Raw genomic sequence first — 27,253 nt, 5'->3', positions numbered from 1 at the left:
TCCTTGCCTCACCTCGCTGGGCTGCATTGCTGGGAACCGCGACTTTTGCAGCTACTCCGGCCCCTGTGCACTTCCGGCGGAAATCCTTTGTGCACAGCCAAGCCTCGGTCCACGGCACTCTAACCTGCATTGCACGACTTTCTAAGTTGGTCTCCGGCGACGTGGGACTCCTTTGTGCGACTTCAGGTGAGCACCGTTTCACGCATCCTCGTAGTGCCTGTTTCTGGCACTTCTCCGGGTGCTACCTGCTTCAGAGAGGGACGTCCCCTCTCTCTGCTGGTCCAATTTGCGACCTCCTGGTCCCTCCTGGGCCTCAGCAGCGTCCAAAAACGCTAACCGCACGATTTGCAGCTAGCAAGGCTTGTTGGCGTTCTTTCTTCTGCACGACTCTCCACGGCGAGAGGGATCCGTCCACCAAAGGGGAAGTCTCTAGCCCTTTTCGTTCCTGCAGAAACCTCAGCTTCTTCTGTCCAGTAGAAGCTTCTTTGCACCCGCAGCTGGCATTTCCTGGGCATTTGCCCATCTCCGACTTGCTTGTGACTTTTGGACTCGGTCCCCTTGTTCCACAGGTACCCTAGATTGGAAATCCACAGTTGTTGCATTGCTGGTTTGTGTCTTTCCTGCATTATTCCTCTAACACGACTTCTTTGTCCTTAGGGGAACTTTAGTGCACTTTGCACTCACTTTTCAGGGTCTTGGGGAGGGTTATTTTTCTAACTCTCACTATTTTCTAATAGTCCCAGCGACCCTCTACAAGGTCACATAGGTTTGGGGTCCATTCGTGGTTCGCATTCCACTTTTGGAGTATATGGTTTGTGTTGCCCCTATCCCTATGTTTCCCCATTGCATCCTATTGTAACTATACATTGTTTGCACTGTTTTCTAAGACTATACTGCATATTTTTGCTATTGTGTATATATATCTTGTGTATATTTCCTATCCTCTCACTGAGGGTACACTCTAAGATACTTTGGCATATTGTCATAAAAATAAAGTACCTTTATTTTTAGTATAACTGTGTATTGTGTTTTCTTATGATACTGTGCATATGACACTAAGTGGTACTGTAGTAGCTTCACACGTCTCCTAGTTCAGCCTAAGCTGCTCTGCTAAGCTACCATTATCTATCAGCCTAAGCTGCTAGACACCCTATACACTAATAAGGGATAACTGGGCCTGGTGCAAGGTGCAAGTACCCCTTGGTACTCACTACAAGCCAGTCCAGCCTCCTACAGTACCTACAAGAGCCATATATATCCCTGCAACCAGAAGAGTCCAGCACACGTAACGGTATATTGCTTTAAAAAATCTGACATTGCAGGAAAAAGTTACGGAGTAAAACGCTGAGAAAAATTGATGTTTTTTTTCAGCTCAATTTCAATATTTTTTTTTCAGCTGTTATTTTCTGTAGGAAAACCTTGTAGGATCTACACAAATGCCCCCTTGCTGAATTCAGAATTTTGTCTATTTTTCAGAAATGCTTAGCTTTCCGGGATCTAGTATTGGTTTCATACCCATTCCTGTCACTAACTGGAAGGAGGCTGAAAGCACCAAAAATAGTAAAAATCGGGTATGTCCCAGTAAAATGCCAAAATTGTGTTGAAAAATGTGGTTTTCTGATTAAAGTCTGCCTGTTCCTGAAAGCTGGGAAGATGGTGATTTTAGCACCACAAACCTTTTGTTGATGCCGTTTTTAGGGAAAAAAACACAAGCCTTCTGCGGCAGCCCTTTTTCCCATTTTTTTGAAAAAAACAAACTTTTTGGTGTATTTTGGATAATTTCTTGGTCTTCTCCAGGGGAACCCAGAAACTCTGGGTACCTTTAGAATCCCTAGGACGCTGGAAAAAAAGGATGCAAATTTGGCGTGGATAGCTTATGTGGACATAAAGTTATGAAGGCCTAAGCGCGAACTACCCCAAATAGCCAAAAAAGGGCTCAGCACTGGGGGGAAAAGGCCAAGCAGCTAAGAGGTTAAGCTTTGTAAGAAATGGAGCCATTCAATGCTTTCTCTTAAGTCCAGACAAAGCCACCCTTCTTGACATGTGACAGGCATACATGCTGTGTCAGGTGCCCCGTCATGTTTGCGAGAGTTTTCCTGGAAACAGTAAATGTTCACGAGCAGCCACAGGCTAAAATTATGATCAGCCTCGGGCCATTAACTTTACAGATCAAGGTGAAAGTGTGTTGAAGCTGAAATAGATGGCAGATGTAAACAGAGAATCCTCTGTTTGAAGAGCATTTAAAAGTTAGATTTCTGGCTATAAAGCAGGAGTGCAAGTAACACTGAATGAGAACAGGTGAAAGCCACGCCAGGAAAAATGGCCTCATCTATCGACCTAAAGGAACTCTATGAAAGGTTTTATGATCCACGAAAGATTAGGGAGATTTATTTCACACCCGAATCGACCTTTTATGATGATTCTTTTACTCAGACGTTTTCTAATTTAATCAAAATTTACGCATCAGGTATGTACTATTCATGTTTGTTGTCAGCAGATAAGCTCAGGGATGTGATACTCGTCTATCGACATAAATACCTTCCATAAATACCTTCTCTGAACCATCTGCTGATTGCAATTGTTATGCATTGTTAAGAATCAATTATGACAGGAATGCTGAGGAGAAACTTAAATTATATATAAACTTGTCTCTGTTTCAAGAACTTGTGTTGTGCCCATCAGAAAGGAAGGGTGAATGCTGCCCCATCAATGCAGTGATGTCAGTTAATCCACAAATTGGCAGCAGAAGAGGTCTGGCCTGGTCACTCATGGGAATGTGTTCAAAGCAGCATCAGTGACTTCCCACACTGCTGAATACCTGCTCTTCATCATCCTCTATTACCCTCAGGGCCCGCTCTAGGGGGTGCGACTGGTGCAGCTGCACTGGGCGCTGACCTGGAGGGGGGCACTGACCTCATGTGGGGCGCTGTGCTTAGAAATAACTTACTATTCAAAGCCACCTCATGTAGGGTTTTTTGTGGGTCCAGCTTTCAGTCAGCAATAAAATGTAAAGATAACTCATGTGATGAATGTTCCTGCTACAGAGAGAGAGGGATGGAGGTTTGTCTAGAGGCAGTTTCGAGTCGCCATAAGGTAGCGTAGAGGGTTAATGTGCCTGCTGCAAAGAACAGATCTAAGTGGATTAGTGAAGCCAGCCTTTACCAGGGCACGTTTACTGGGTGTTAGTGAGGGAATCCCAGGAGGAGGTAATGGGGGGGGAGGATTGTCGCACTAGAGTCGGCTAAAGCCGGCCCAGATGTCCAAAATACTGAAATTCCACTCTAAGTTAATGTGTATTGTTCAGACATGCAAGAGGATTGTTAAATGTGCCTTTTCTAGTGGCCAAAATATTGAAAATATGGTTTTATCAACGCTGTTTTGTTGAATGTCATAAATCTAAACATAAATCTCATGTAGCAGTATGGGTTACGTAGTTGTTATTTACAGGAGTCTGACTAGAAAGATGTATAGATTAAATTAATTTGCATAATCATTGAAAATCATTAACAGAACAAAGAATAATAAGTATAACCGTAAAATAAATTTTAAAACATTGCAGCCCAAAAATAGAAATGAAAACATCCATGAGACACACGGCCAGGTGACAATTCAATTTATAAATTAATTACTGCATTTCCCAAAAAATAGTTGAATCCATCAAACACAGAAGCAGTTTCTTTACATGATCAATGTACCTCACTGAACATCAAATGAAGATCTTCCCCTTTCAAACCCCTTCTGAGGCTCAGTCCAGTGAACTGTGGCTTTAGAAGCTGCTGTCAGTGCATAGTTCGGGCTATGTTTATGCCCAAGTGACGCTGCGCAGCATAGCAGGTCTCCTTGCTGTGTTGCGCCACAGGGAAAGGGCAGGAATGTACTGTATTTAAAAGAATATGGAGAATATTTGCCAATGTCCCTGCGCTGGCGCCATTTTGGCAGGCTAGCCCCAAAGCGGGCATCCATGGTGCAAGGGTGCCTATGTTGTAAGCAGGATTGTCTTGTGCAGGAATAGACACCTTCATGCACATAAACAGTCCCCTGAGACATTTTCCTCTTTCCTTGTTTGCTGCAGAATGCAGCACACATGCAAAGAGGAAAAAAATAAAGATAGTTCACCTAGTTACTTCTCACCTGGGGAGGCGTAGGTTTTTGGCGCATTCCCATGTCTGCCACTTCTGGTAAATCTGAGAATGCATCAAAATACAACCACACGACACCCATAGAACACCTCCCTGGGGCAGAGTAATGTAATACATTGATTTATGCTGTGTTGTTTTACTCCAGATTTATGAAGCCACTCAGGGCCACGTAAGGTGGTCTTGTGAGGCTTCATAAATTGCTTTTTGGCCTTGTGTCACACTTGCACCACGTTGCGTATTGCAAGAGCGACGCTACCCCCAACATAAATATGCCTCAAAATACGCGTAGAAACAAACAATATGGAGTAGTGATTCATTATTGTACTCAAAAAACTACAGCACAGCTGCTTGCCATTCTTCCAATAAGAGAAAGAAGAGATATCCAATACAAATAAATTTAAGTTCTGACAAAAATAATAATAGAGTACTCAAAGTAAGATTGATGGAGTTGCTAAGAGAACAAGTCCTGGCTCATCCACACATGTACTTTGGCCCTCGTATCTTCATCATCAGGGGCATCTCTATTGAAAAACTGCTTTCTGTGTTTTATGTTCTTATTACCATTATCTTCATCGTTTGTGCATTCATGCATTAGTCATGGTTAGAGCAATAAATACATAATGCACTGAGAGTCCTCTGTAGTTCAAGACATGGTTGGTCCAACAGGCTATCCTTCGTTACAGCAGGCAGAGAAGAAATAGTGGAACTAAATAGTTGGTCCAAAATACAGAATTATTCCATATCATGCAAATTCACTTACACCCTGATATTATTTGCGTGTTTTCACCAACATTAAATCATTCACACACTCATAAATTCTTGAAGAGCATTCTTTCTACAAATGGTGAGAAGGTCAGGCCACTGTTTCTCCCAAACTCATCTTTAGGATGATGTAATGGCCTCTTTATACTCAGCTTATATGTTTTTTTTTGCAAATTAGGGTTATTGCACCAACTAGTTTAAGTCATTCCTCTGGTTGATATTACTGTCTCTCTGCCATTTTTATTTTTGGCCAGATGCAGTTCTTTTCTGTACTGTTCATGTTTTAACCCAATGGATTACTGCTCGGTATTGCTTCTGCAGTGCACACGATCTGGGGTTTGGCCGGTTTTAACACTGGTGACCTACTTCTCCACAGATCCCCTCACTACGGTTGTCCACCAGTGCCCCTCATCTCAACATAGTGCTCTCTCACATACATTTAATTTGTTTTAAAGTGTTGATTGAGGGTTGGCTTTTCTAAGAAGACAAACCATATACTCCAAAAGTGGAATGCGAATCACGAATGGACCCCGTGTGACGTGTGGTTCCTCTGCACTTCCCTCTTCAACTTCTGCGAAGGATCGACCGCTGACTGCTCCAGTTCGCCTGCAAAAGCGCAACAAAGTTGCAAGACGACTACCAGCAACATTGTAGCACCTCATCCTGCCGGCTTTCTCGACAGTTTCCTGGTGGTGCATGCTCTGGGGGCTGTCTGCCTTCATCCTTAACTGGAAGCCAAGAAGAAATCTCCCGTGGGTCAACTGAATCTTCCCCCTGCTAACGCAGGCACCAAAAGACTGCATCATCGGTCCTCTGGGTCCCCTCTCATCCTGACGAGCGTGGTCCCTGGAACACAGGCACTATATCCAAGTGACTCCCACAGTCCAGTGATCCTTCAGTCCAAGTTTGGTGGAGGTAAGTCGTTGCCTTCCCATGCTAGACTGCAAACCTGTGAACTGCATGATTTGCAGCTGCTCCGGCTGTGCACCTCTCCAAGGATTCCTTCATGCACAGCCTATCCGGGGTCCCCAGCGCTCCGTCCTGCAGTGCTCAACCCTCTGAGTTGGACTCCGACGTTGTGGGACCCTCCTTTTGTGACTCCGGTTACACCAATCTTCTAAGTGCCTGCTCCGGTACATCTGCGGGTGCTGCCTGCTTCTGTGAGGGCTCTCTGAGTTGCTGAGCGCCCCCTCTGTCTCCTCCTCCAAGCGGCGACATCCTGGTCCTTCCTGGTCCCCAGCAGCCCCCAAAAACCTCTAGGCTTGTTTGCAGTATTTCTGCATGGAAACACGTCTGCAACCTCCAGCACGCCGTTTGACATCTTCCATTCAAAGGAGAAGTTCCTAGCTCCCTTCGTTGTTGCAGAATCCTAATCTTCTTTCATCCGGAGGCAGCCTTCTTGCACCTTCTTCCAGGGTTTCTTTGGCTCCTGCCCCCCTGGACACTATCGCGACTCTTGGACTTGGTCCGCTTGCGTTGCAGGTTCTCATGTCCAGGAATCCATCTTCAGTGCTTTGCTGGTGTTTGTGGTTCTTGCAGAATCCCCCTATCACGACTATTGTGTCCTATTGGGGTAGTAGGGGTACTTTACTCCTACTTTTCAGGGTATTGGGGTGGGGTATCTTGGACACCCTGACTGTTTTCTTACAGTCCCAGCGACCGTCTACAAGCTCCCATAGGTCTGGGGTCCATTCGTGATTCGCATTCCACTTTTGGAGTATATGGTTTGTGTTGCCCCTAGACCTATGTTCACCTATTGCATCCTATTGTAATTCTACACTGTTTGCATTACTTTTCTTACTATTACTTACCTGTTTTGTGTTTGTGTACATATGACTTGTGTATATTACTTACCTTCTAACTGAGGGTACTCACTGAGATACTTTTGGCATATTGTCTTAAAAATAAAGCACCTTTATTTTTTAGTAACTCCGAGTATTGTGTTTTCTTATGATATTGTGCTATATGATATAAGTGGTATAGTAGGAGCTTTGCATGTCTCCTAGTTCAGCCTAAGCTGCTTTGCCATAGCTACCTTCTATCAACCTAAGCTGCTAGAAACACCTCTATTCTACTAATAAGGGATAACTGGACCTGGCACAGGGTGTAAGTACCACAAGGTACCCACTGTAAGCCAGGCCAGCCTCCTACAGTGGGGAGGTGTGACAGGCCCTAAGAAAGTAGCTGTGTCACCTGCTCTGCCAATCTTGAAGCATCTGAGTGGTCAGAAGTGGAGAGAGGGCTCCATATGTGAATATTGGAGCTCCCTGAGTGGGTATGAGCTGTAACCCGGTCACAGACTGCTCAGAAGGAAAATGCTGGACAATTGGACCCTGGAACAAAGGGCCAAGCCTCCATGGACAAGGGTGCTGGGTCTGGGGAGTCAACCCAGGGAACTCCAGAAGTACAGGAGGAATCTGACCCTAATGGGAAGGATCTAAACAATGATGATAGGACTCCATCCCTACCAGATCTGTCATACTTGGCAGAACTGACAAGAGCAGGTGGACCCTCCAGAGAGGAGTTTTGCCAGGGGCAGAGAGACTGTACCACCCTTGAGGGCTTGAGGCAGATTGCCTTAAAGCAAGAGAAAGGGGATGACAGTGAATTTCACAGGATCTATTGGGAAGATGGTGTGCTCGATACTGAGGCTAGAAACCTCATGGAGGGGGCCACCAGGAGATTGGTGGTGCCTCAGAAATACAAAGAGTTCGTCCTGACTTTGAGTCATGATATCCCCTTAGCAGGACATTTGGGGCAGAGCAAGACTTGGAAGCGGCTGGTGAACCATTTCTATTGGCCTCATATGTCTCAGAAGGTAAAGGTGTTTTGTAGCTCCTGTGTCACCTGTCAGGCCAGTGGCAAGACAGGGGGCAAGCCCAAGGCTCCCTTGATACCACTGCCAGTGGTTGGGACCCCGTTTAAAAGGGTGGGCATTGTTGGTCCCCTAGAACCACCTACCGCCTCAGGGAATAAGTATATCTTGGTGGTAGTGGATCATGCTACAAGATATCCTGAGGCGATACCTCTCAGAAAAATAGCTGCCCCTGTGGTGGCTAGGGCCCTGCTTGGTGTGTTCACCAGAGTAGGTTTCCCAAAAGAGGTTGTTTCAGATAGGGGCACAAACGTCCTGTCCAGCTATCTGAAGGCGATGTGGGATGAATGTGGTGTTACCTACAAGTTCACCACCCCATATCATCCCCAGACCAATGGTCTGGTGGAGAGGTTTAATAAGACCCTGAAAGGCATGATCAATGGGTTGTCTCACAAACTCAGGAGGAGATGGGATATTCTCCTTCCATGCCTACTGTTTGCCTACAGGGAGGTCCCACAAAAGGGTGTTGGTTTCAGTCCCTTTGAGTTGTTATTTGGGCATCCTGTGAGGGGGCCATTGTGCCTGCTGAGAGAGTCTTTGGAGAAGCCTCTCAAGGAAGCAAAACACAATGTCCTTGACTATGTGCTAGGCCTGCGCTCATGCATGGCAGAGTACATGTATAAGGCAAGCAGGAAACTGGAGGCTAGCCAGGAGCTCATGAAGCACTGGTATGATCAGAAGGCTGCAATGCCTGAGTATACTCCAGGACAATTGGTATGGGTGTTGGAACATGTAGCTCCAAGGGCCTTCCATGACAAGTGGCCTCGGCCCTATCCGATCATTGAAAAGAGGGGTGAGGTTACCTATCTGGTAGACCTTAACACCCCCAGAAACCCTCATAGGGTCCTGCATGTCAATAGATTGAAACCCTACCATGACAGAGCAGACATAACCATGTTATTGGTCACAGATGAGGGAGAAGAAAAGGAAACCAAGCCCTTGACGGACCTCCTCTCCAGTGCTATGCAAGATGGGTCAGTGGAGGGAGTGGTACTCTCTCCCAAATTGACAGACCAACAGCACAGAGACTGCAAGCAGGTGCTGGGGCAGTTTGCTGGTCTGTTCTCTTTGACACCAGGTGTCACTGATTGGTGTGTGCACCACATTGACACTGGTGACAGCCCACCTGTCAAAAATAAACTGTACAGGTTGTCTGACCATGTCAGAGACAGCATTAAGGCTGAGGTTGCTATGATGCTGGATTTGGGGGTAATTGAGCCCTCTGACAGTCCAGTGGTGCTGGTGCCAAAATCTAATCCCCAGGGGGGAAGAAGGATTTAAGGTTCTGTATGGACTACAGAGGACTGAATGCAGTCATAAAGACTGATGCTCACCCTATACCTAGAGCTGATGAGCACATTGATAGGTTAGGGGCTGCTAGGTATCTGAGTACATTTGAGTTGACCTCAGGATACTGGCAGATTGCCCAGACTGAAGGAGCAAATGAGAGGTCAGCATTCTCCACACCCAAGGGTCATTACCAGTTCAAAGTAATGCATTTTGGCTTAAAGAATGCCCCTGCCACCTTCCAAAGGTTGGTGAACAGGGTCCTGTCTGGGTTGGAGCAGTTCAGTGCAGCATATCTGGATGATATAGCTGTGTATAGTTCCACTTGGGAGGTGCTTCGGGCCATGCAGAAAACAGGTCTGACTATTAAGGTCAGCAAGTGCCAGATAGGGCAGAGTTCGGTGGTGTACCTGGGTCACCTCATAGGTGGAGGCCATGTACAACCTCTCCAGGCCAAGATCCAAGCCATTTTGGATTGGACAGCTCCTACAACCCAGACACAGATCAGGGACTTACTTGGTCTGACTGGGTACTATAGAAGATTTGTTCAGAACTATGGGACCATTGTGGCTCCTCTGACGGAACTTACCTCTAAGAAGAGGCCAAGGAAAGTGATTTGGACTCCAGAGTGTCAGAAGACTTTTAACATTCTGAAGGCTGCCATGTGTTCAGCGCCAGTGTTGCTGGCCCCTGATTACACAAAGGAGTTTGTGGTGCAGACTGATGCTTGTGGGGCAGTGTTGGCACAGGTAAATGATGAGGGCCTTCATTAGCCAGTTGCCTTCATTAGCAGGTGACTTCTCCCCAGAACACTCGGAGCCGGCTTCATCGTTGCTGGGGCTTTCCCGCTGGGCGGGCGGGCGGCCTTTTGGCGGTCGCCCACCAGCCCAGCGGGAAAGTAAAAATGACCGCCGCGGTCTTTTGACCGCGGTACGGTCTTTTGGCGGTCACCGCCTGGCGGGCGGCGCCTGCCGCCCGCCGGGGCAGGAATGACCCCCTTTGTGTTTCAAAGCACTAAAAAGTGTTTATTCTTTTAAAATTCATATCTCTGGTTCCCTACATTGGAGTTTTGTCGTTTTGGTGTCTATTTACTCATAAAAACAGAACCTATTTTTATAAATTGGTGTGGGATTTGTATTGTGTGTTGTGTCTCACTTATTAACTGTATTGGTGTTTTTTAATGCTTTACACTCTTGTCTCCTAGGCTAGGCTTGCCTGCTTGGTTATAGCTACCAAGGGTTGAGCAAGGGGCTAATTTACTGGGACCTGTACTGAACCTATATTTGGTGAGTGGCCTTAGTGCCAGTGGTAGGTTCATAGTTACCACTGTCAATTACCCACTTTCCAACACACAGGAAACTCTGCAGAAGATGCTTGTAAACCTATGTTATTTATAAAAACAGTGCCCCCCCCAAGGTCATTGGCAGGTGTGGCTACACTGGTCGCACTGCCATACAGCTCGCCCTGGTCTGGGTCATCACTAACCAGCCAGCAGCGCTAGTCTTTTTTAAAGAGTTTTATTAATTAGCATTTCAAATAGTACATATCGTTATTCACAGAGCCATAACATGTTAATTGGAGATACACTTCGTCGTACTGTACTGTCTTTAAATTGCTATTTAATGCATTATGCTGCCTCGAATGCAGGGTAATCTTTATCGCAATCTTATATCCCAACATGGTAACTCACATGGTACGCATCTAAGGCGCCTCAATTTCAAAGCAGCGTGTTTGTGAGACAGGAAGTCACCGTTCATCTATTGCATCTGTAGGAAGCTGGCCTGGTGTGTGGTGGGTACCCAAGGTACTTACACCTTATACCAGGTCCAGGTATCCCCTCTTAGTGAAGTGTAGGCAGTGTCTAGAAGCCAGGCTCTCTAGAGGTAGCTGTGGATGAGCAGCCAAGGCTTATCTAGGAGGCATGCAAAGCTCATGCAATATGACTGTAGTCATACAGCACTTACTCATGAAAGAAAACACTCAGTACAAAAATAAAGGTACTTTATTTTTGGAAAACAATACCAAAATACACTAGAAGTGCAACCCTCCAATAGGAGTTAAGTAATACACTAAATATATACAATAGCAATCAGAAATAGGCATAGAAAAGGTTAGAAAACAGTGCAAATAGCAATAGCCAATAGTGATCCAAGGGGAAGCACAAACCATGTACTAAAAAATGGAATGTGAATAAAGGGACCCCACCTAGGTAAGTGGAATGTGTAGAGGGGAGCTGAGAGTCCTAGAAAACCACAGAGTTAAGTAACACAGTATCCTCAGCGATCAGGAAAGCAGGAGTTACCCCCAATTTCTGCCTGATGTAATTGTGTTTGACTGTGTCACTGGGACCCTGCTAACCAGGATCCCAGTGCTTATGATCTCTCTCCTCTCAAATTTGTCACTACATACTGGTAACCCAGTATTTCATCCCAAATTGGCATACTGGTCACCCCCTTATAAGTCTGTAGTATATGGTACTAAGGTACCCAGGGCTGTAGGGTTCCAGGGGATCACTTTTGCCACCCAGAGGGAGCCCATGCAAAGGCTTCTACATGACTGCCATTGCAGCCTCTGTGAAATGGTGTATGCAATGGTGTGGCTAGAGTGATGTTTCCTGAGTTTTGCATGTCTCCTAGATAAGCCTTGGCTGCTCAGCTACAGCTAACCCTAGACAGCCTGGTTTCTAGACACTGACTACATTTCACTAATAAGGGATAACTGGACCTGATATAAGGTGTAAGGCCCATATTTATACTTTTTGAAGCACAACTGCGCCAACGCAGTTGTGCGTCAAAAATTTTACCGCCGGCTAACGCCATTCCAACGCACCATGCGGGCGCATTATTTATGGAATGACGTTAGCCGGCGCTGCGGACTGGTGTGCGTCAAAAAAAATGACTCACACCAGGCAGCGCCAGCGTATGGGAAAATGGAGGTTGGGCATCAAAAAATGGGGCAAGTCAGGTCTGAGGCAAAATTCAGGCCTCAACCCGATTTGCGACATTTTTTTTTTACGCCCAACCCCCATGGGAATGACTCCTGTCTTAGCAAAGACAGGAGTCATGCCCCCTTGCCCAATGGCCATGCCCAGGGGACCTATGTCCCCTGGGCATGGTCATTGGGCATAGTGGCATGTAGGGGGGCCCAAATCAGGCCCCCCTATGCCACATAACAAATACAAAAAAAAATACTTACCAGAACTTCCCTCAACTTCCCTGGGATGGGTCCCTCCATCCTTGGGTGTCCTCCTGGGGTGGTCAAGGGTGGCAGGGGGTGTCCCTGGGGGCATGGGAGGGCACCTCTGGGCTCCTTCTGAGCCCACAGGTCCCTTAACGCCTGCCCTGATCCAGGCATTAAAAAACGGCGCCCATCAGGCTGTGCGTTGTTTTTTAAGGCCCACCCCCTCCTGTGCGACAAAATGACGTCAGAGTATAAATATGGGGCACAGGCCTTAAAGTCATTTTTTGGAAGGGAACGCCTACCTTGCATATAATTAACGCAAGGCTGGTTCCCCCACCAAAAAATGGCGCACATGGTGGAACTTTGACGCCCGCTGCGTCGGACGTCAAAGTATAAATATGGAGCAGGGTTTGCGCCGATTGTGCGTCAAAAATTTTGACGCACATTCGGCGCAAACAGAGTATAAATATGCCCCTAAGTACCGTTGGTACCCACTACAAACCAGGCCAGCCTCCTACATCGATGATGCAGTGGTGGGATTAGTACTTGCAATTGCCTTATCATTCTGTCACTGGTGCTTTCCACAGGAAAGTGTATTCTTTACCTAGAGGTATACAAAATATATATAGTGCAGGACCTAGTTGTAGAAAGTAGCCTCTTTCTAGCATGGTTACCTCCATTTTTGGCCTGTTTGTTAGTGTGTTTTGACTGTGTCACTGGGATCCTGCTTTTCAGGACCCCAGTGCTTTTGGTTTGTGCCCTACATGTCGGTCTGTTTCACTGTTTTCGTCAGTATGCTTGACTGTGTCACTGGAGTCCTGCTAATCAGAATTCCAGTGCTTATGCTCTTTCTGGTTTCCAAATTTATACTTACATACTGGTAACCCAGTATTCCACTCCAAATTGGCACACTGGACCCCACTTATAAGTCCCTAGTATAAGGTTAACTACGTACCCAGGGCAATGGGGTTCCGGGAGATCCTTATGAGCTGCACCATTGCTTTTGACACCCATAAGGAGCTTATACAAACACTTCTTCAGGACTGCCATTGCAGCCTGAGTGAAATAGGGTAAGCCCTATTTTACAGCCATTTTCACTGCACCAGGTCACTTATAAATCACCTATATGTCTTACCTTCAGACCTTGAAGGCTAGGTGCATAGTAACTGTGTGTGAGGGCACCCTTGCACTAGCAGAGGTGCCCCCACGTCGTCCAGGCCCATTTTCCCAGACTTCCTGATTGCGGGGACGCCATTATAAGTGTGCACTACATATAGGTCAATACATATATGTAGCTTCACAATGGTAACTCCGAATATGACCAAGTAAGGTGTCTAACAAATGGGAATTGCACCCCAATACTGATCCCAGTATTGGTTGCACAATCCTGTGCACTCTGGGGCCTCCACCATGGTCCCCCACAGCTGCCAGACCAGCCTTCAGAGGTTTTCACTGCAGCCTCAGCTGATGCCACCTCACAGACAGGCTTATGCCCTCCTGAGGGTTGAGCATCTCAATCCCAGGAAGGCAGAACAATGCACATCCTTTACGAGAGGGGTGTTACACCCTCTCCCTTTGGGAAATAGGTTTTATATTCATAGGTGGGGTATCCTCCCAGAACCTCTGGAAGTGCTTTGAAGGGCACAGATGGTGCCCTCCTTGCATAATCCAGTCTACACCCGTTCAGGGACCACTCCCCTGTCCATCACCACCACAGGGGTGGTGCCCACAGCTCCTCCAGAGTGTCCCTGGGTTTTGCCATCTTGAATTCCAATGTGGTGGGGCACTCTGGGAGCATCTGAATGGCTAGTACCAGCAGGTGATGTCAGAGACCCCTCCTGGTTAGGTGACCAATCCCCCTCTGAGGGCTATTTAGGGTTTCCTCGGATTCGGATTGCAAGACTCCTGCAGGACTCCTCTGCATCCTGTGCTTTATCTTCAGTACAAACAACTGCTCCAGGAACTCTACAACTTACAACAAAGTATCCAAGGTGACTACTGCAACTCTAGCTCCTGACAGCAACTGCAATATTTTCCCAGTCGTTCAGCCTCAGAGGACTGCCTTTCTTCAACCTGCACCAGAAGAATCGAAGCAATCTCCAGTGGAGTGACGGAGTCATTTCCCTGCTTCAGCAGGCACCTCTCTGCAGCGATGAACAGTTCAATGGGTTCTCTCTCCTGACAACGAGCTTGGATTCTGGAACAAAGGAGGTAGACTAAAGTGACCCTGACTATCCAAAGGTCCAGCTGTCCAAATTTGGTGGAGGTAAGAGCTTGCCTCCCCATGCCAGTACCCCTGTGCACCGTGTGTTTTGCAGCTCCTAGGGCTTCTGTGCACTCTTCCAAGAATTCCTTTGTGTACAGCATAGCCCAGGTCACCAGCACTCTATCCTGCAATGCTCAGCTCCCTGAGTTTTCTCCGGTGGCGTGGGATCCCTTTGTGTGGTGCTTCAATGACCGCCATTTGCAACTCCTTTGTCCCCATGTTGTGGTACTCCTGTGGGTGCTCCCTGGTCTTCTGAGGGCTCACTGAAGTGCTGAGAGACCTCTCTGTCTCCTCATCCTGAGTTGAAACCCCCAGGTCCCTCCAGGGCCCGTGCAGCACCTTTTCCTGCCAAAAGCGTATCATGCATGAGCCAAGGCTTTTTGGGGGAATCCAGCAATGAAAACCAGCCTGCATTCATCTACTCGACGTGGGACATCTCCTGCACCAACCAGGACCCCACAGCTGTCTTCTTTGGTGCATTTCTGACTTTTTCTTCCAACTGCAGGTTCCACTTTTGCACCTTCATCCGGGTTAGCAGAGGCTCCTGTTCTCCCTGGAATCTTCAGCGGTTCTTGGACTTGGTCCCCTCTCTCCACACGTCTTCAGGTCTAGGAATCCATTGTTGGTGTCTTGCAGTCTTGTCTGATTTTTGCATAATCTTCTATCACGATTTCTAGTGTGTTTAAGGAAACTTGATGTACTTTACTCCTGCTTTCCTGGGCTCTGAGGTGGTGTATTTTACTTACCTTTGATGTTTTCTTACACTCCCAGCATCCCTCTACACACTTGCCTAGGGGGGAAACCGACTTTTGCATTCCACCATTTTAGTATATGGTTTGTGTTCCCCCTAGGCCCATTGCAACCTATTGTGATTTTCACTGTTTGCACTATTTTCTGACTATTTACTTGATTTTGGTTACCAGTGTAAATTTTGTGTATAATACTTATCTCCTAAGGGAGCATAGCCCCTAAGATATATTTGGCATTGTGTCACTAAAATAAAGTACCTTTATTTTTGGTAACACTGAGTATTGTCTTTCATGTGTGTGATTACTGTGTGTCTACAGTGGTGTTGCAAGGGCTTTGTATGTCTCCTAGTTCAGCCTTGTATGCTCTGCCTACAGCTACATCTAGACAGCCTGGGTTCTAGACACTGACTACATTTCACTAATAAGGGATAACTGGACCTTGTATAAGTTGTAAGTACCTTTGGTGCCCACTACAAACCAGGCCAGCCTCCTACACTATCCTTTTCACTTTCTTTCTAAAAAGACTAAGGGTTAGGTAGAGTTGGTCTTTTTCTTTCATTTCACTCTAACTCACTACACTATGTCGTCTTCTAATGCCACCCATGGGGTCAGGGGAACCCTCTAAGAGAACATGACTTTCAAAGTACTAAGAGGGCTTTGCTCAGAGAGAAGCTTAGAGATAGGGAAGAACCCTAATAAGAATTTCTTGTTAAGTCTTCTTCTCCAGGATGACCAGGAGCAGTCTGGTAACCAGGAGGAGGAGAGGGTGGGGGGTTCTAACCCTTAAGACTCAGGGGATCAGCCTGAAGATTCAGGGGAGGGTTCTTCACAAAATCTTCCCCCTAGCAAACCATCTAGTGTAGCTAGCAGTGGGAGGGGTTCACATACAGGTAGGGCTCCCTTCACACATAGAGGTCAGGTCACTAGGGTTAACAAAGCTAGGGAAATATCTACCTCCACACATTCCATTGTCACCTCAGTTTCTGAGGGGTCCCACACATCCAATGCAGGTGATGACTCCATAGACAGGGAGCTCAGAAAGCTGAGATTGGAGGAGGCCAAGCTGAGGCTGCAGCAGGATTAGCTGGCCCTAGATAGGGAGGCCTTGGGTTAGTTCCCCATGGTGGCAGCAGCAGCAGTTGCAGGAATGAGGGTGTTAGGGAGAATACCTTTGATTCCAGGAACATACACAAAATTGTTGCCCCTTACAAGGAGGGGGGTGAAATTTACAAGTGTTTTGCTGCACGAGAGACAGCCTCTAAAGTATACAGGGTTCGCTATTTACAGTGGGATTCTCTCTGTGGTTGTCCTTTTCTTGCAAGGGGAGGGATAGACTTCTCACCATCAGGGAGGAAGATTCAGATAACTACAATGTTTTGAAGACAGCACTCTTGGATGGATTTGGCTTAACCACTGAACAATATAGAATTCAGTTCAGAGAAACCAGAAAAGAGTCTTCACAAGAATGGATAGACTTTGTGGACTGTTCAGTGAAGGCTTTAGAGGGTTGGTTACATGTCAGCAAAATGTATGACTATTATGGTATTTATAATCTAATTTTGAGAGAGCATATTCTTAACAATTGTGTGTCTGACTTGTTGCACCAGTACTTGGTAGAGTCATATCTGACCTCTCCCCAAGAATTGGAAAGAAGGCAGTGTAGGAAAGTAACATCTTGCCTGGCATATTACCCCCATATTTCACTGTATATATGTTGTTTTAGTCTATGTGTCACTGGGACCCTGCCAGGCAGGGCCCCAGTGCTCATAAGTATGTGCCCTGTATGTGTTCCCTGTGTGATGCCTAACTGTCTCACTGAGGCTCTGCTAACCAGAACCTCAGTGGTTATGCTCTCTCTGCTTTCCAAATTTGTCACTAACAGGCTAGTGACTAAATTCCCAAATTCACATTGGCATACTGGTACACCCATATAATTCCCTAGTATATGGTACTGAGGTACCCAGGGTATTGGGGTTCCAGGAGATCTCTATGGGCTGCAGCATTTCTTTTGCCACCCATAGGGAGCTCTGACAATTCTTACACAGGCCTGCCAGTGCAGCCTGAGTGAAATAACGTTATTTCACAGCCATTTACCACTGCACTTAAGTAACTTATAAGTCACCTATATGTCTAACCTTCTGGGTGCAAAGTTACTTAGTGTGTGGGCACCCTGGCACTAGCCAAGGTGCCCCCACATCGTTCAGGGGAAATTCCACGGACATTGTGAGTGCGGGGACACCATTACACATGTGCACTGTACATAGGTCACTACCTATGTACAGCGTCACAATGGTAACTCCGAACATGGCCATGTAACATGTCTAAGATCATTCTGGCATTGTGGGGACAATTCCATAATCCCACGGGTCTCTAGCACAGAACTCGGGTACTGCCAAACTGCCTTTCCGGGATCTCCACTGCAGCTGCTGCCAACCCCTCAGACAGGTTTATGCCCTCCTGGGGTCCAGGCAGCCCTGGCCCAGGAAGGCAGAACAAAGGACTTCCTCTGAGAGAGGGTGTAACACCCTCTCCCTTTGGAAATAGGTGTGAAGGCTGGGGAGGAGTAGCCTCCCCCAGCCTCTGGAAATGCTTTCATGGGCTCAGATGGTGCCCATCTCTGCATAAGCCAGTTTACACCGGTTCAGGGATCCCCCAGACCTGCTCTGGCGCGAAACTGGACAAAGGAAAGGGGAGTGACCACTCCCCTGACCTGAACCTCCCAGGGGAGGTGCCCAGAGCTCCTCCAGTGTGTCCCAGACCTCTTCCATCTTGGAAGCAGAGGTGTCTGTGGCACACTGGACTGCTCTGAGTGGCCAGTGCCAGCAGGTGACGTCAGAGGCTCCTTCTAATAGGCTCTTACCTTTCTTGGTAGCCAATCCTTCCTAGGTTGCCAAAACTCCTTTTCCGGCTATTTAGGGTCCCTGGTTTGGGGATCTCACCAGATAACGAATGCAAGAGCTCATCAGAGTTCCTCTGCATCTCCCTCTTCACCTTCTGCCAAAGGATCGACCGCTGACTGCTCAGGACGCCTGCAAAACCGCAACAAAGTAGCAAGACGACTACTGGCAACCTTGTATCGCTTCATTCTGCTGGCTTTCTCGACTGTTTTCAGGTAGTGCATGCTCTGGGGGTAGCCTGCCTCCTCTCTGCACCAGGAGCTGTGAAGAAATCTCCCATGGGTCAACGCTGGCACCAAAAGACTGCATCACTGGTCTTCTGGGTCCCCTCTCGGCACGATGAGCGTGGTCCCTGGAACTCAGCAACTCTGTCCATGTGACTCCCACAGTGCAGTGACTCTTCAGTCCAAGTTTGGTGGAGGTAAGTCCTTGCCTCCCCACGCTAGACTGCATTTCTGGGTACCACGTGATTTACATCCAAGCCTGGGTCCCAACACTCTAACCTGCAGTGCGCAAACTTCTGAGTTGTCCTCCGGCGTCGTGGGACTCCCTTTTGTGACTTCTTATGGACTCCGGTTCACTCTTCTTCCAAGTGCCTGTTCAGGTACTTCCGCAGGTGCTGCCTGCTTCTGTGAGGGCTTCCTGAGTTGCTGGGCGCCCCCTCTGTCTCTTCCTTCAAGTGGCGACATCCTGTTCCCTCATGGGTCACAGCAGGACCCAAAAACCCTAAACGCAACCCTTGCAGCTAGCAAAACTTGTTTGCGGCTTTTCTGCGTGGGAACACCTCTGCAAGCTTCATCACGACGTGGGACATCCATCCTCCAAAGGGGAAGTTCCTAGCTTTCTTCTTTCTTGCAGAACTCCAAGCTTCTTCCAACAGGTGTCAGCTTCCTTGCGCCCTCAGCTGGCATTTCCTGGGCTCCTGCCCACTCTCGACACTGTCGCGACTATTGGACTTGGTCCCCTTGTCTTACAGATACTCAGGTCTGGAAATCCACTGTTGTTGCATTGCTGGTGTTTGTTCTTCCTGCAGAATCCCACTATCATGACTTCTGTGCTCTCTGGGGGTATTAGGTGCACTTTACACCTACCTTTCAAGGTCTTGGGGTGGGCTATTTTTCTAACCCTCAATGATTTCTTACAGTCCCAGTGACCCTCTACAAGCTCACATAGGTTTGGGGTCCATTCGTGATTCGCATTCCACTTTTGGAGTATATGGTTTGGGTTGCCCCTCTACCTATGTGCTCCTATTGCAATCTATTGTAACTTTACACTGCTTGCATTACTTTTCTTGCTATTACCTGCATAATTTTGGTTTGTGTACATATATCTTGTGTATATAACTTATCCTCATACTGAGGGTACTCACAGAGATACTATTGGCATATTGTCATAAAAATAAAGTACCTTTATTTTTAGTACTTCTTTGTATTGTGTTTTCTTATGATATTGTGCATATGACACCAGTGGTATAGTAGGAGCTTCACATGTCTCCTAGTTCAGCCTAAGCTGCTTTGCCATAGCTACCTTCTATCAGCCTAAGCTGCTAGAAACACCTCTTCTACACTAATAAGGGAAAACTGGACCTGGCACAAGGTGTAAGTACCTCTGGTACCCACTACAAGCCAGGACAGCCTCCTACACTGGTTGTGCAGCGGTGGGATAAGTACTTGTAACTACTTACCACTTTGTCATAGTGTACTTTTCATAAGAGAATAATATACCAAACAAGTTCAGTGTATGTACACCTAACCAAAAAGTTTTGCTTTTCTCCTCTTACACTGTCTACCATGTGCTGAAAAGTATTCTAAAACTTCTAAAAGTTTCTAAAAGTTAGAAAAAGTTTTTTTTCTGTTCTTTAAAAAGTTCTGAAACTTTTTCTCCCTTCTCACTGTCTCTAAACCTTCTTCTATCATGTCTGATGTAGAGTCTGCTCTTAAAATGGTTAATACCTATGACAATTTGAATTACAAGAGCCTAAGGAGTCTCTACTTAGATAGAGGTTTAGTGATAGGAAAGAACCCCACAAAAGAGTTTCTATATAACATGCTTATTGTGAATGATGAGTCCCAAGCAGGCACTTCAAATGACAGGTTAATAGAAGGCTCCCATTCTGACTCAGGGGATCACCTTGAGGGAGGTGGGGAGGGTTCTGTTCCAAATCTGCCCCTTAGCAGACCACCTAGTAATGCTGGTAGTAATGGAGGCTCCCATCATAGTAGGGGTGTCTGTATTCCTGGAGGCCAGGTTATTAGAGTCCAGTCAGTTAGGGACAGATGTCCCTCTGTTGTCTCCAATTTATCTTCTGTGTCCAAGCATTCCCAACCCACCCACCCTGAAGACAACATGTTAGAAAGGGAACTCAAAAAGTTGAGAGTGGAAGAGACCAGACTGAAGCTTAAACAGCAACAGCTGGCCTTAGACATGGAATTCCTAGACCTGGAGAAGGAGAGACAGAGATTGGGGTTTGGAACCCAAGGTGGCAGCAGCAGTATTCCTGATAGTAATCTTGTTAGAGAGCATGATTCCAGGAATCTCCACAAGATAGTCCCCCCTTACAAGGAGGGGGATGACATCAACAAGTGGTTTGCTGCACTTGAGAGGGCCTGTATGGTATAGGGGGTCCCTCAAAGGCAGTGGGTTGCTATATTGTGGATATCTTTCAATGGAAAGGGTAGGGATAGGCTCCTTACTGTTAGAGAAAGTGATGCTAACAATTTTGCAGTTTTGAAGGACACACTCTTGGATGGATTTGGCTTAACCACTGAACAATACAGGATTAAGTTCAGAGACACCAGAAAAGAGTCCTCACAAGACTGGATAGACTTTGTTGACTGTTCAGTGAAGGCCTTGGAGGGCTGGTTACATGACAGTAAAGTTTCTGACTATGAAAGCCTGTATAATCTTATTCTGAGAGAGCATATTCTGAATAACTGTGTGTCTGACTTGTTACACCAATTTCTAGTGGACTCAGATCTGACCTCTCCCCAAGAATTGGGAAAGGAGTCAGACAAATGGGTCAGAACAAGAGTGAACAGGAAAGTTCATACAGGGGGTGACAAGGATGGCAAGAAGAAGGATGGTAAGTCTTCTGACAAGGGTGGGGACAAAAGTAAAACTAAGTCTTCATCAGGCCCACAAAAATCCTCTGGTGGGGGTAGTGGGTCCAAATCCTCTTCCAATAATCAAGTTAAAAAGCCTTGGCGTTATTTGTGTAAAGTCAAAGGCCATTGGACAACTGATGCCAGTTGTCCAAAGAAAAACACCAAACCTCCCACTACCACAACCCCTACTGCAAATTCTAGTACCGGTAGTAATAGCAGTGGTGGTGGGAGCAAACCTACTAATAGCCAATCCAAGGGGATTAGCTGGGCTCACTTTTGGTAATTTAGTTGGGGATGGTATTGTGAGGGAGACCACAGAGGCTGTGTTAGTCTCTGAAGGTGCCATTGATTTGGCCACCTTGGTTGCTTGTCCCCTTAATATGGATAAGTACAAGCAACTTCCCCTAATAAATGGTGTTGAGGTTTAGGCCTACAGGTACACAGGTGTCAGTGTTACCATGGTAATAGAGAAACTGGTGCACCCTGAGCAACACCTACTTGGTCAGCAGTACCAAGTGACAGACGCTCATAACAACACTCTTAGCCACCCCATGGCTGTTGTGAATCTCAACTGGGGGAGTTACTGGTCCAAAGAAGGTTGTGGTTGCCTCAGATTTACCTGTAGACTGTCTACTAGGGAACGATTTAGAGACATCAGCTTGGGCAGAAGTAGAGTTAGAGGCTCATGCAGCAATGGTGGGCATTCCTGGGCACATTTTGGCTTTTTAAAAGGCTCAGACCAAAAAGCAAAAAGGACAGGGTGTAGGAGGCTGGCCTGGCTTGCAGTGGGTACCAAGGGGTAATTACACTCTGTACCAGGTCCAGTTATCCCTTATTAGTGTAGAAGAGGTGTTTCTAGCAGCTTAGGCTGATAGAAGGAAGTTATAGCAGAGCAGCTTAGGCTGAACTAGGAGACATGCAAAGCTCCTACTATACCACTGGTGTCATATGCACAATATCATAAGAAAACACAATACACAGATATGCTAAAAATAAAGGTCCTTTATTTTTATGACAATATGCCAAAAGTATCTCAGTGAGTACCCTCAGTATGAGGATGCCAAATATACACAAGATATATGTACACAATACCAAAAATATGCAGTAATAGCAAAAGGAAGTAATGCAAGCAATGTAAAGTTACAGTAGATTGCAATAGGAGCACATAGGTATAGGGGCAACACAAACCATATACTCCAAAAGTGGAATGCGAACCACAAATGGACCCCAAACCTATGTGAGCTTGTAGAGGGTCGCTGGGACTGTAAGAAAACAGTGAGGGTTAGAAAAATAGCCCACCCCAAGACCCTGAAAAGTAGGTGTGAAGTGCACCTATAACCCCTAGAGAGCACAGAAGTCGTGATAGGGGGTTTCTGCAAGGAAGATCAACACCAGCAAAGCAACAACAGTGGATTCATGGACCTGAGTACCTGTGAAACAAGGGGACCAAGTCCAAGAGTCGTGACAATGTCGAGAGTGGGCAGATGCCCAGGAAATGCCAGCTGAGGGTGCAAAGAAGCTTCCACCGGATGGTAGAAGCTGTGGATTTTGTAAGAACAAAGAGGGCTAGAAACTTCCCCTTTGGAGGATGGATGTCCCACGTCGTGAAGAAGCTTGCCGAGGTGTTCCCACGCAGAAAGAACACAAACAAGCCTTGCTAGCTGCAAGGGTCGCGGTTTGGGTTTTTTGATGCTGCTGTGGCCCAGGAGGGACCAGGATTTCACCACTTGGATGAGGAGACAGAGGGGGCGCCCAGAAAGTCAGGGAGCCCTCACAGAAGCAGGCAGCACCCGCAGAAGTATAAAAACAGGCACTTAGAAGAGGAGAGAACCGGAGTCCACCCGAAGACACAAAAGGGAGTCCCACGATGCCGGAGGACAACTCAGAAGGTTGTGCACTGCAGGTTAGAGTGTCGGGGACCCAGGCTTGGCTGTGCACGAAGGAAATCCTGGAAGAGTGCACAGGAGCCGGAGCAGCTGCAAATCACGCAGTACCCAGCAATGCAGTCTAGCGTGGGGAGGCAAGGACTTCCCTTCACCAAACTTGGACTGAAGAGTCACTGGACTGTGGGAGTCACTTGGACAGAGTTGCTGAGTTCCAGGGACCACGCTCGTCGTGCTGAGAGGGGACCCAGAGGATCGGTGATGCAGTCTTTTCTTGCCTGCGGTTGCAGGGGGAAGATTCCGTCGACCCACAGGAGATTTCTTCAGAGCTCCTGGTGCAAGAAGGAGGCAGGCTACCCCCAGAACATGCACCACCAGGAAACATTCGAGAAGGTGGCAGGATAAGCGATACAAGGTTGCAGTAGACGTCTTTGCTACTTTGTTGCGGTTTTGCAGGTGTCCTGAGCAGTCAGTCCTTTGGTAGAAGGTGAAGAGAGAGATGCAGAGGAACTCTGGTGAGCTCTTGCATTCGGTATCTGAAGAATTCTCCAAAGCAGAGACCCTAAATAGCCAGAAAAGGAGGTTTGGCTACCTAGGAAGGAGGATAGGCTTGAAACACAGGTAAGAGCCTATAAGAAGGAGTCTCTGACGTCACCTGCTGGCACTGTCCACTCAGAGCAGTCCAGTGTGCCAGCAGCACCTCTGTTTCCAAGATGGCAGAGGTATGGAGCACACTGGAGGAGCTCTGGGCACCTCCCCTGGGAGGTGCAGGACAGGAGAGTGGTCACTCCCCTTTCCTTTGTCCAGTTTCGCACCAGAGCAGGGCTGGGGGATCCCTGAACCGGTGTGTAGGAGGCTGGACTGGCTTGTAGTGAGTACCAAGGGGTACTTGCACCTTGCACCAGGCCCAGTTATCCCTTATTAGTGTATAGGGTGTCTAGCAGCTTAGGCTGATAAATAATGGTAGCTTAGCAGAGCAGCTTAGGCTGAACTAGGAGACGTGTGAAGCTACCACAGTACCACAAGTGTCACTTGCACAATATCATAAGAAAACACAATACACAGTTATACTAAAAATAAAGGTACTTTATTTTTATGACAATATGCCAAAGTATCTTAGAGTGTACCCTCAGTGAGAGGATAGGAAATATACACAAGATATATATACACAATAGCAAAAATATGCAGTATAGTCTTAGAAAACAGTGCAAACAATGTATAGTTACAATAGGATGCAATGGGGAAACATAGGGATAGGGGCAACACAAACCATATACTCCAAAAGTGGAATGCGAACCACGAATGGACCCCAAACCTATGTGACCTTGTAGAGGGTCGCTGGGACTATTAGAAAATAGTGAGAGTTAGAAAAATAACCCTCCCCAAGACCCTGAAAAGTGAGTGCAAAGTGCACTAAAGTTCCCCTAAGGACAAAGAAGTCGTGTTAGAGGAATAATGCAGGAAAGACACAAACCAACAATGCAACAACTGTGGATTTCCAATCTAGGGTACCTGTGGAACAAGGGGACCAAGTCCAAAAGTCACAAGCAAGTCGGAGATGGGCAGATGCCCAGGAAATGCCAGCTGCGGGTGCAAAGAAGCTTCTACTGGACAGAAGAAGCTGCGGTTTCTGCAGGAACGAAAAGGGCTAGAGACTTCCCCTTTAGTGGACGGATCCCTCTTGCCGTGGAGAGTCGTGCAGAAGTGTTTTCCCGCCGAAAGAATGCCAACAAGCCTTGCTAGCTGCAAATCGTGCGGTTAGCGTTTTTGGATGCTGCTGTGGCTCAGGAGGGACCAGGAGGTCGAAAATTGGACCAGGAGAGAGAGGGGACGTCGAGCAAGACAAGGAGACCTCTCAGCAGCAGGTAGCACCCGGAGACGTGCCAGAAACAGGCACTACGAGGATGCGTGAAACGGTGCTCACCCGAAGTCGCACAAAGAAGTCCCACGTCGCCGGAGAACAACTTAGGAGGTTGTGCAATGCAGGTTAGAGTGCCGTGGACCCAGGCTGGACTTTGCACAAAGGATTTCCGCCGGAAGTGCACGGAGGCCGGAGTAGCTGCAAAAGTCACGGTTCCCAGCAATGCAGTCTAGCGAGGTGAGGCAAGGACTTACCTCCACCAAACTTGGACTGACGAGTCACTGGACTGTGGGCGCCACTTGGACAGAGTTGCTGGATTCGAGGGACCTCGCTCGTCGTGCTGAGAGGAGACCCAAGGGACCGGTAATGCAGCTTTTTGGTGCCTGCGGTTGCAGGGGGAAGATTCCGTCGACCCACGGGAGATTTCTTCGGAGCTTCTAGTGCAGAGAGGAGGCAGACTACCCCCACAGCATGCACCACCAGGAAAACAGTCGAGAAGGCGGCAGGATCAGCGTTACAGAGTTGCAGTAGTCATCTTTGCTACTATGTTGCAGTGTTGCAGGCTTCCAGCGCGGTCAGCAGTCGATTCCTTGGCAGAAGGTGAAGAGAGAGATGCAGAGGAACTCGGCTGAGCTCTTGCATTCGTTATCTAAAGTTTCCCCAGAGACAGAGACCCTAAATAGCCAGAAAAGAGGGTTTGGCTACCTAGGAGAGAGGATAGGCTAGCAACACCTGAAGGAGCCTATCACAAGTAGTCTCTGATGTCACCTGGTGGCACTCGCCACTCAGAGCAGTCCAGTGTGCCAGCAGCACCTCTGTTTCCAAGATGGCAGAGGTCTGGAGCACACTGGAGGAGCTCTGGACACCTCCCAGGGGAGGTGCAGGTCAGGGGAGTGGTCACTCCCCTTTCCTTTGTCCAGTTTCGCGCCAGAGCAGGGCTAAGGGGTCCCCTGAACCGGTGTAGACTGGCTTATGCAGAATTGGGCACATCTGTGCCCAACAAAGCATTTCCAGAGGCTGGGGGAGGCTACTCCTCCCCTGCCTTCACACCATTTTCCAAAGGGAGAGGGTGTCACACCCTCTCTCAGAGGAAGTTCTTTGTTCTGCCATCCTGGGCCAGGCCTGGCTGGACCTCAGGAGGGCAGATGCCTGTCTGAGGGGTTGGCAGCAGCAGCAGCTGCAGTGAAACCCCCAGGAAGGGCAGTTTGGCAGTACCAGGGTCTGTGCTACAGACCACTGGGATCATGGGATTGTGCCAACTATGCCAGGATGGCATAGAGGGGGCAATTCCATGATCATAGACATGTTACATGGCCATATTCGGAGTTACCATTGTGAAGCTACATATAGGTAGTGACCTATATGTAGTGCACGCGTGTAATGGTGTCCCCGCACTCACAAAGTTCAGGGAATTGGCTCTGAACAATGTGGGGGCACCTTGGCTAGTGCCAGGGTGCCCTCACACTAAGTAACTTTGCACCTAACCTTTACCAGGTAAAGGTTAGACATATAGGTGACTTATAAGTTACTTAAGTGCAGTGTAAAATGGCTGTGAAATAACGTGGACGTTATTTCACTCAGGCTGCAGTGGCAGGCCTGTGTAAGAATTGTCAGAGCTCCCTATGGGTGGCAAAAGAAATGCTGCAGCCCATAGGGATCTCCTGGAACCCCAATACCCTGGGTACCTCAGTACCATATACTAGGGAATTATAAGGGTGTTCCAGTAAGCCAATGTAAATTGGTAAAATGGTCACTAGCCTGTTAGTGACAATTTGGAAAGAAATGAGAGAGCATAACCACTGAGGTTCTGATTAGCAGAGCCTCAGTGAGACAGTTAGTCACTACACAGGTAACACATTCAGGCACACTTATGAGCACTGGGGCCCTGGGTTACCAGGGTCCCAGTGACACATACAACTAAAACAACATATATACAGTGAAAAATGGGGGTAACATGCCAGGCAAGATGGTACTTTCCTACACAACCCCCCCCAAACGAAGGACAATAAGACTAGCCATGACCTGATGAGTCTTCATTGTCAAAGTGGAAATATCTGGAGAGTCCATCTGCATTGGAGTGGCTACTCCCAGGTCTATGTTCCACTGTATAGTCCATTCCCTGTAGGGATATGGACCACCTCAACAATTTAGGATTTTCACCTTTCATTTGTTTTAGCCAAAGTAGAGGTTTGTGGTCTGTCTGAACAATGAAGTGAGTGCCAAACAGGTATGGCCTCAACTTCTTCAGAG

The 27,253-nt window shown here is 47.4% G+C and overlaps 1 protein-coding gene across 1 annotated transcript in view; it reads left to right on the top strand.

Moving 5' to 3' along the window:
* Window positions 1-2,298: 2,298 nt before the first annotated feature.
* LOC138258204 (nicotinamide N-methyltransferase-like) overlaps window positions 2,299-27,253 on the top strand; it is a 60,951-nt gene continuing 35,996 nt past the window's right edge. The window contains exon 1 of the mRNA XM_069205925.1: window positions 2,299-2,467. Coding sequence (XP_069062026.1) covers window positions 2,320-2,467 — 148 coding nt within the window. The 5' untranslated portion in view covers window positions 2,299-2,319. The remainder of the gene's footprint in view (window positions 2,468-27,253) is intronic.

The sequence above is a fragment of the Pleurodeles waltl genome, chromosome 2_1, assembly GCF_031143425.1.
Source record: "Pleurodeles waltl isolate 20211129_DDA chromosome 2_1, aPleWal1.hap1.20221129, whole genome shotgun sequence".
NCBI lineage: Eukaryota > Metazoa > Chordata > Amphibia > Caudata > Salamandridae > Pleurodeles > Pleurodeles waltl.
Note: the sequence above shows the minus strand (reverse complement) of the source record. Positions and strands in the feature narration are given on the sequence as shown.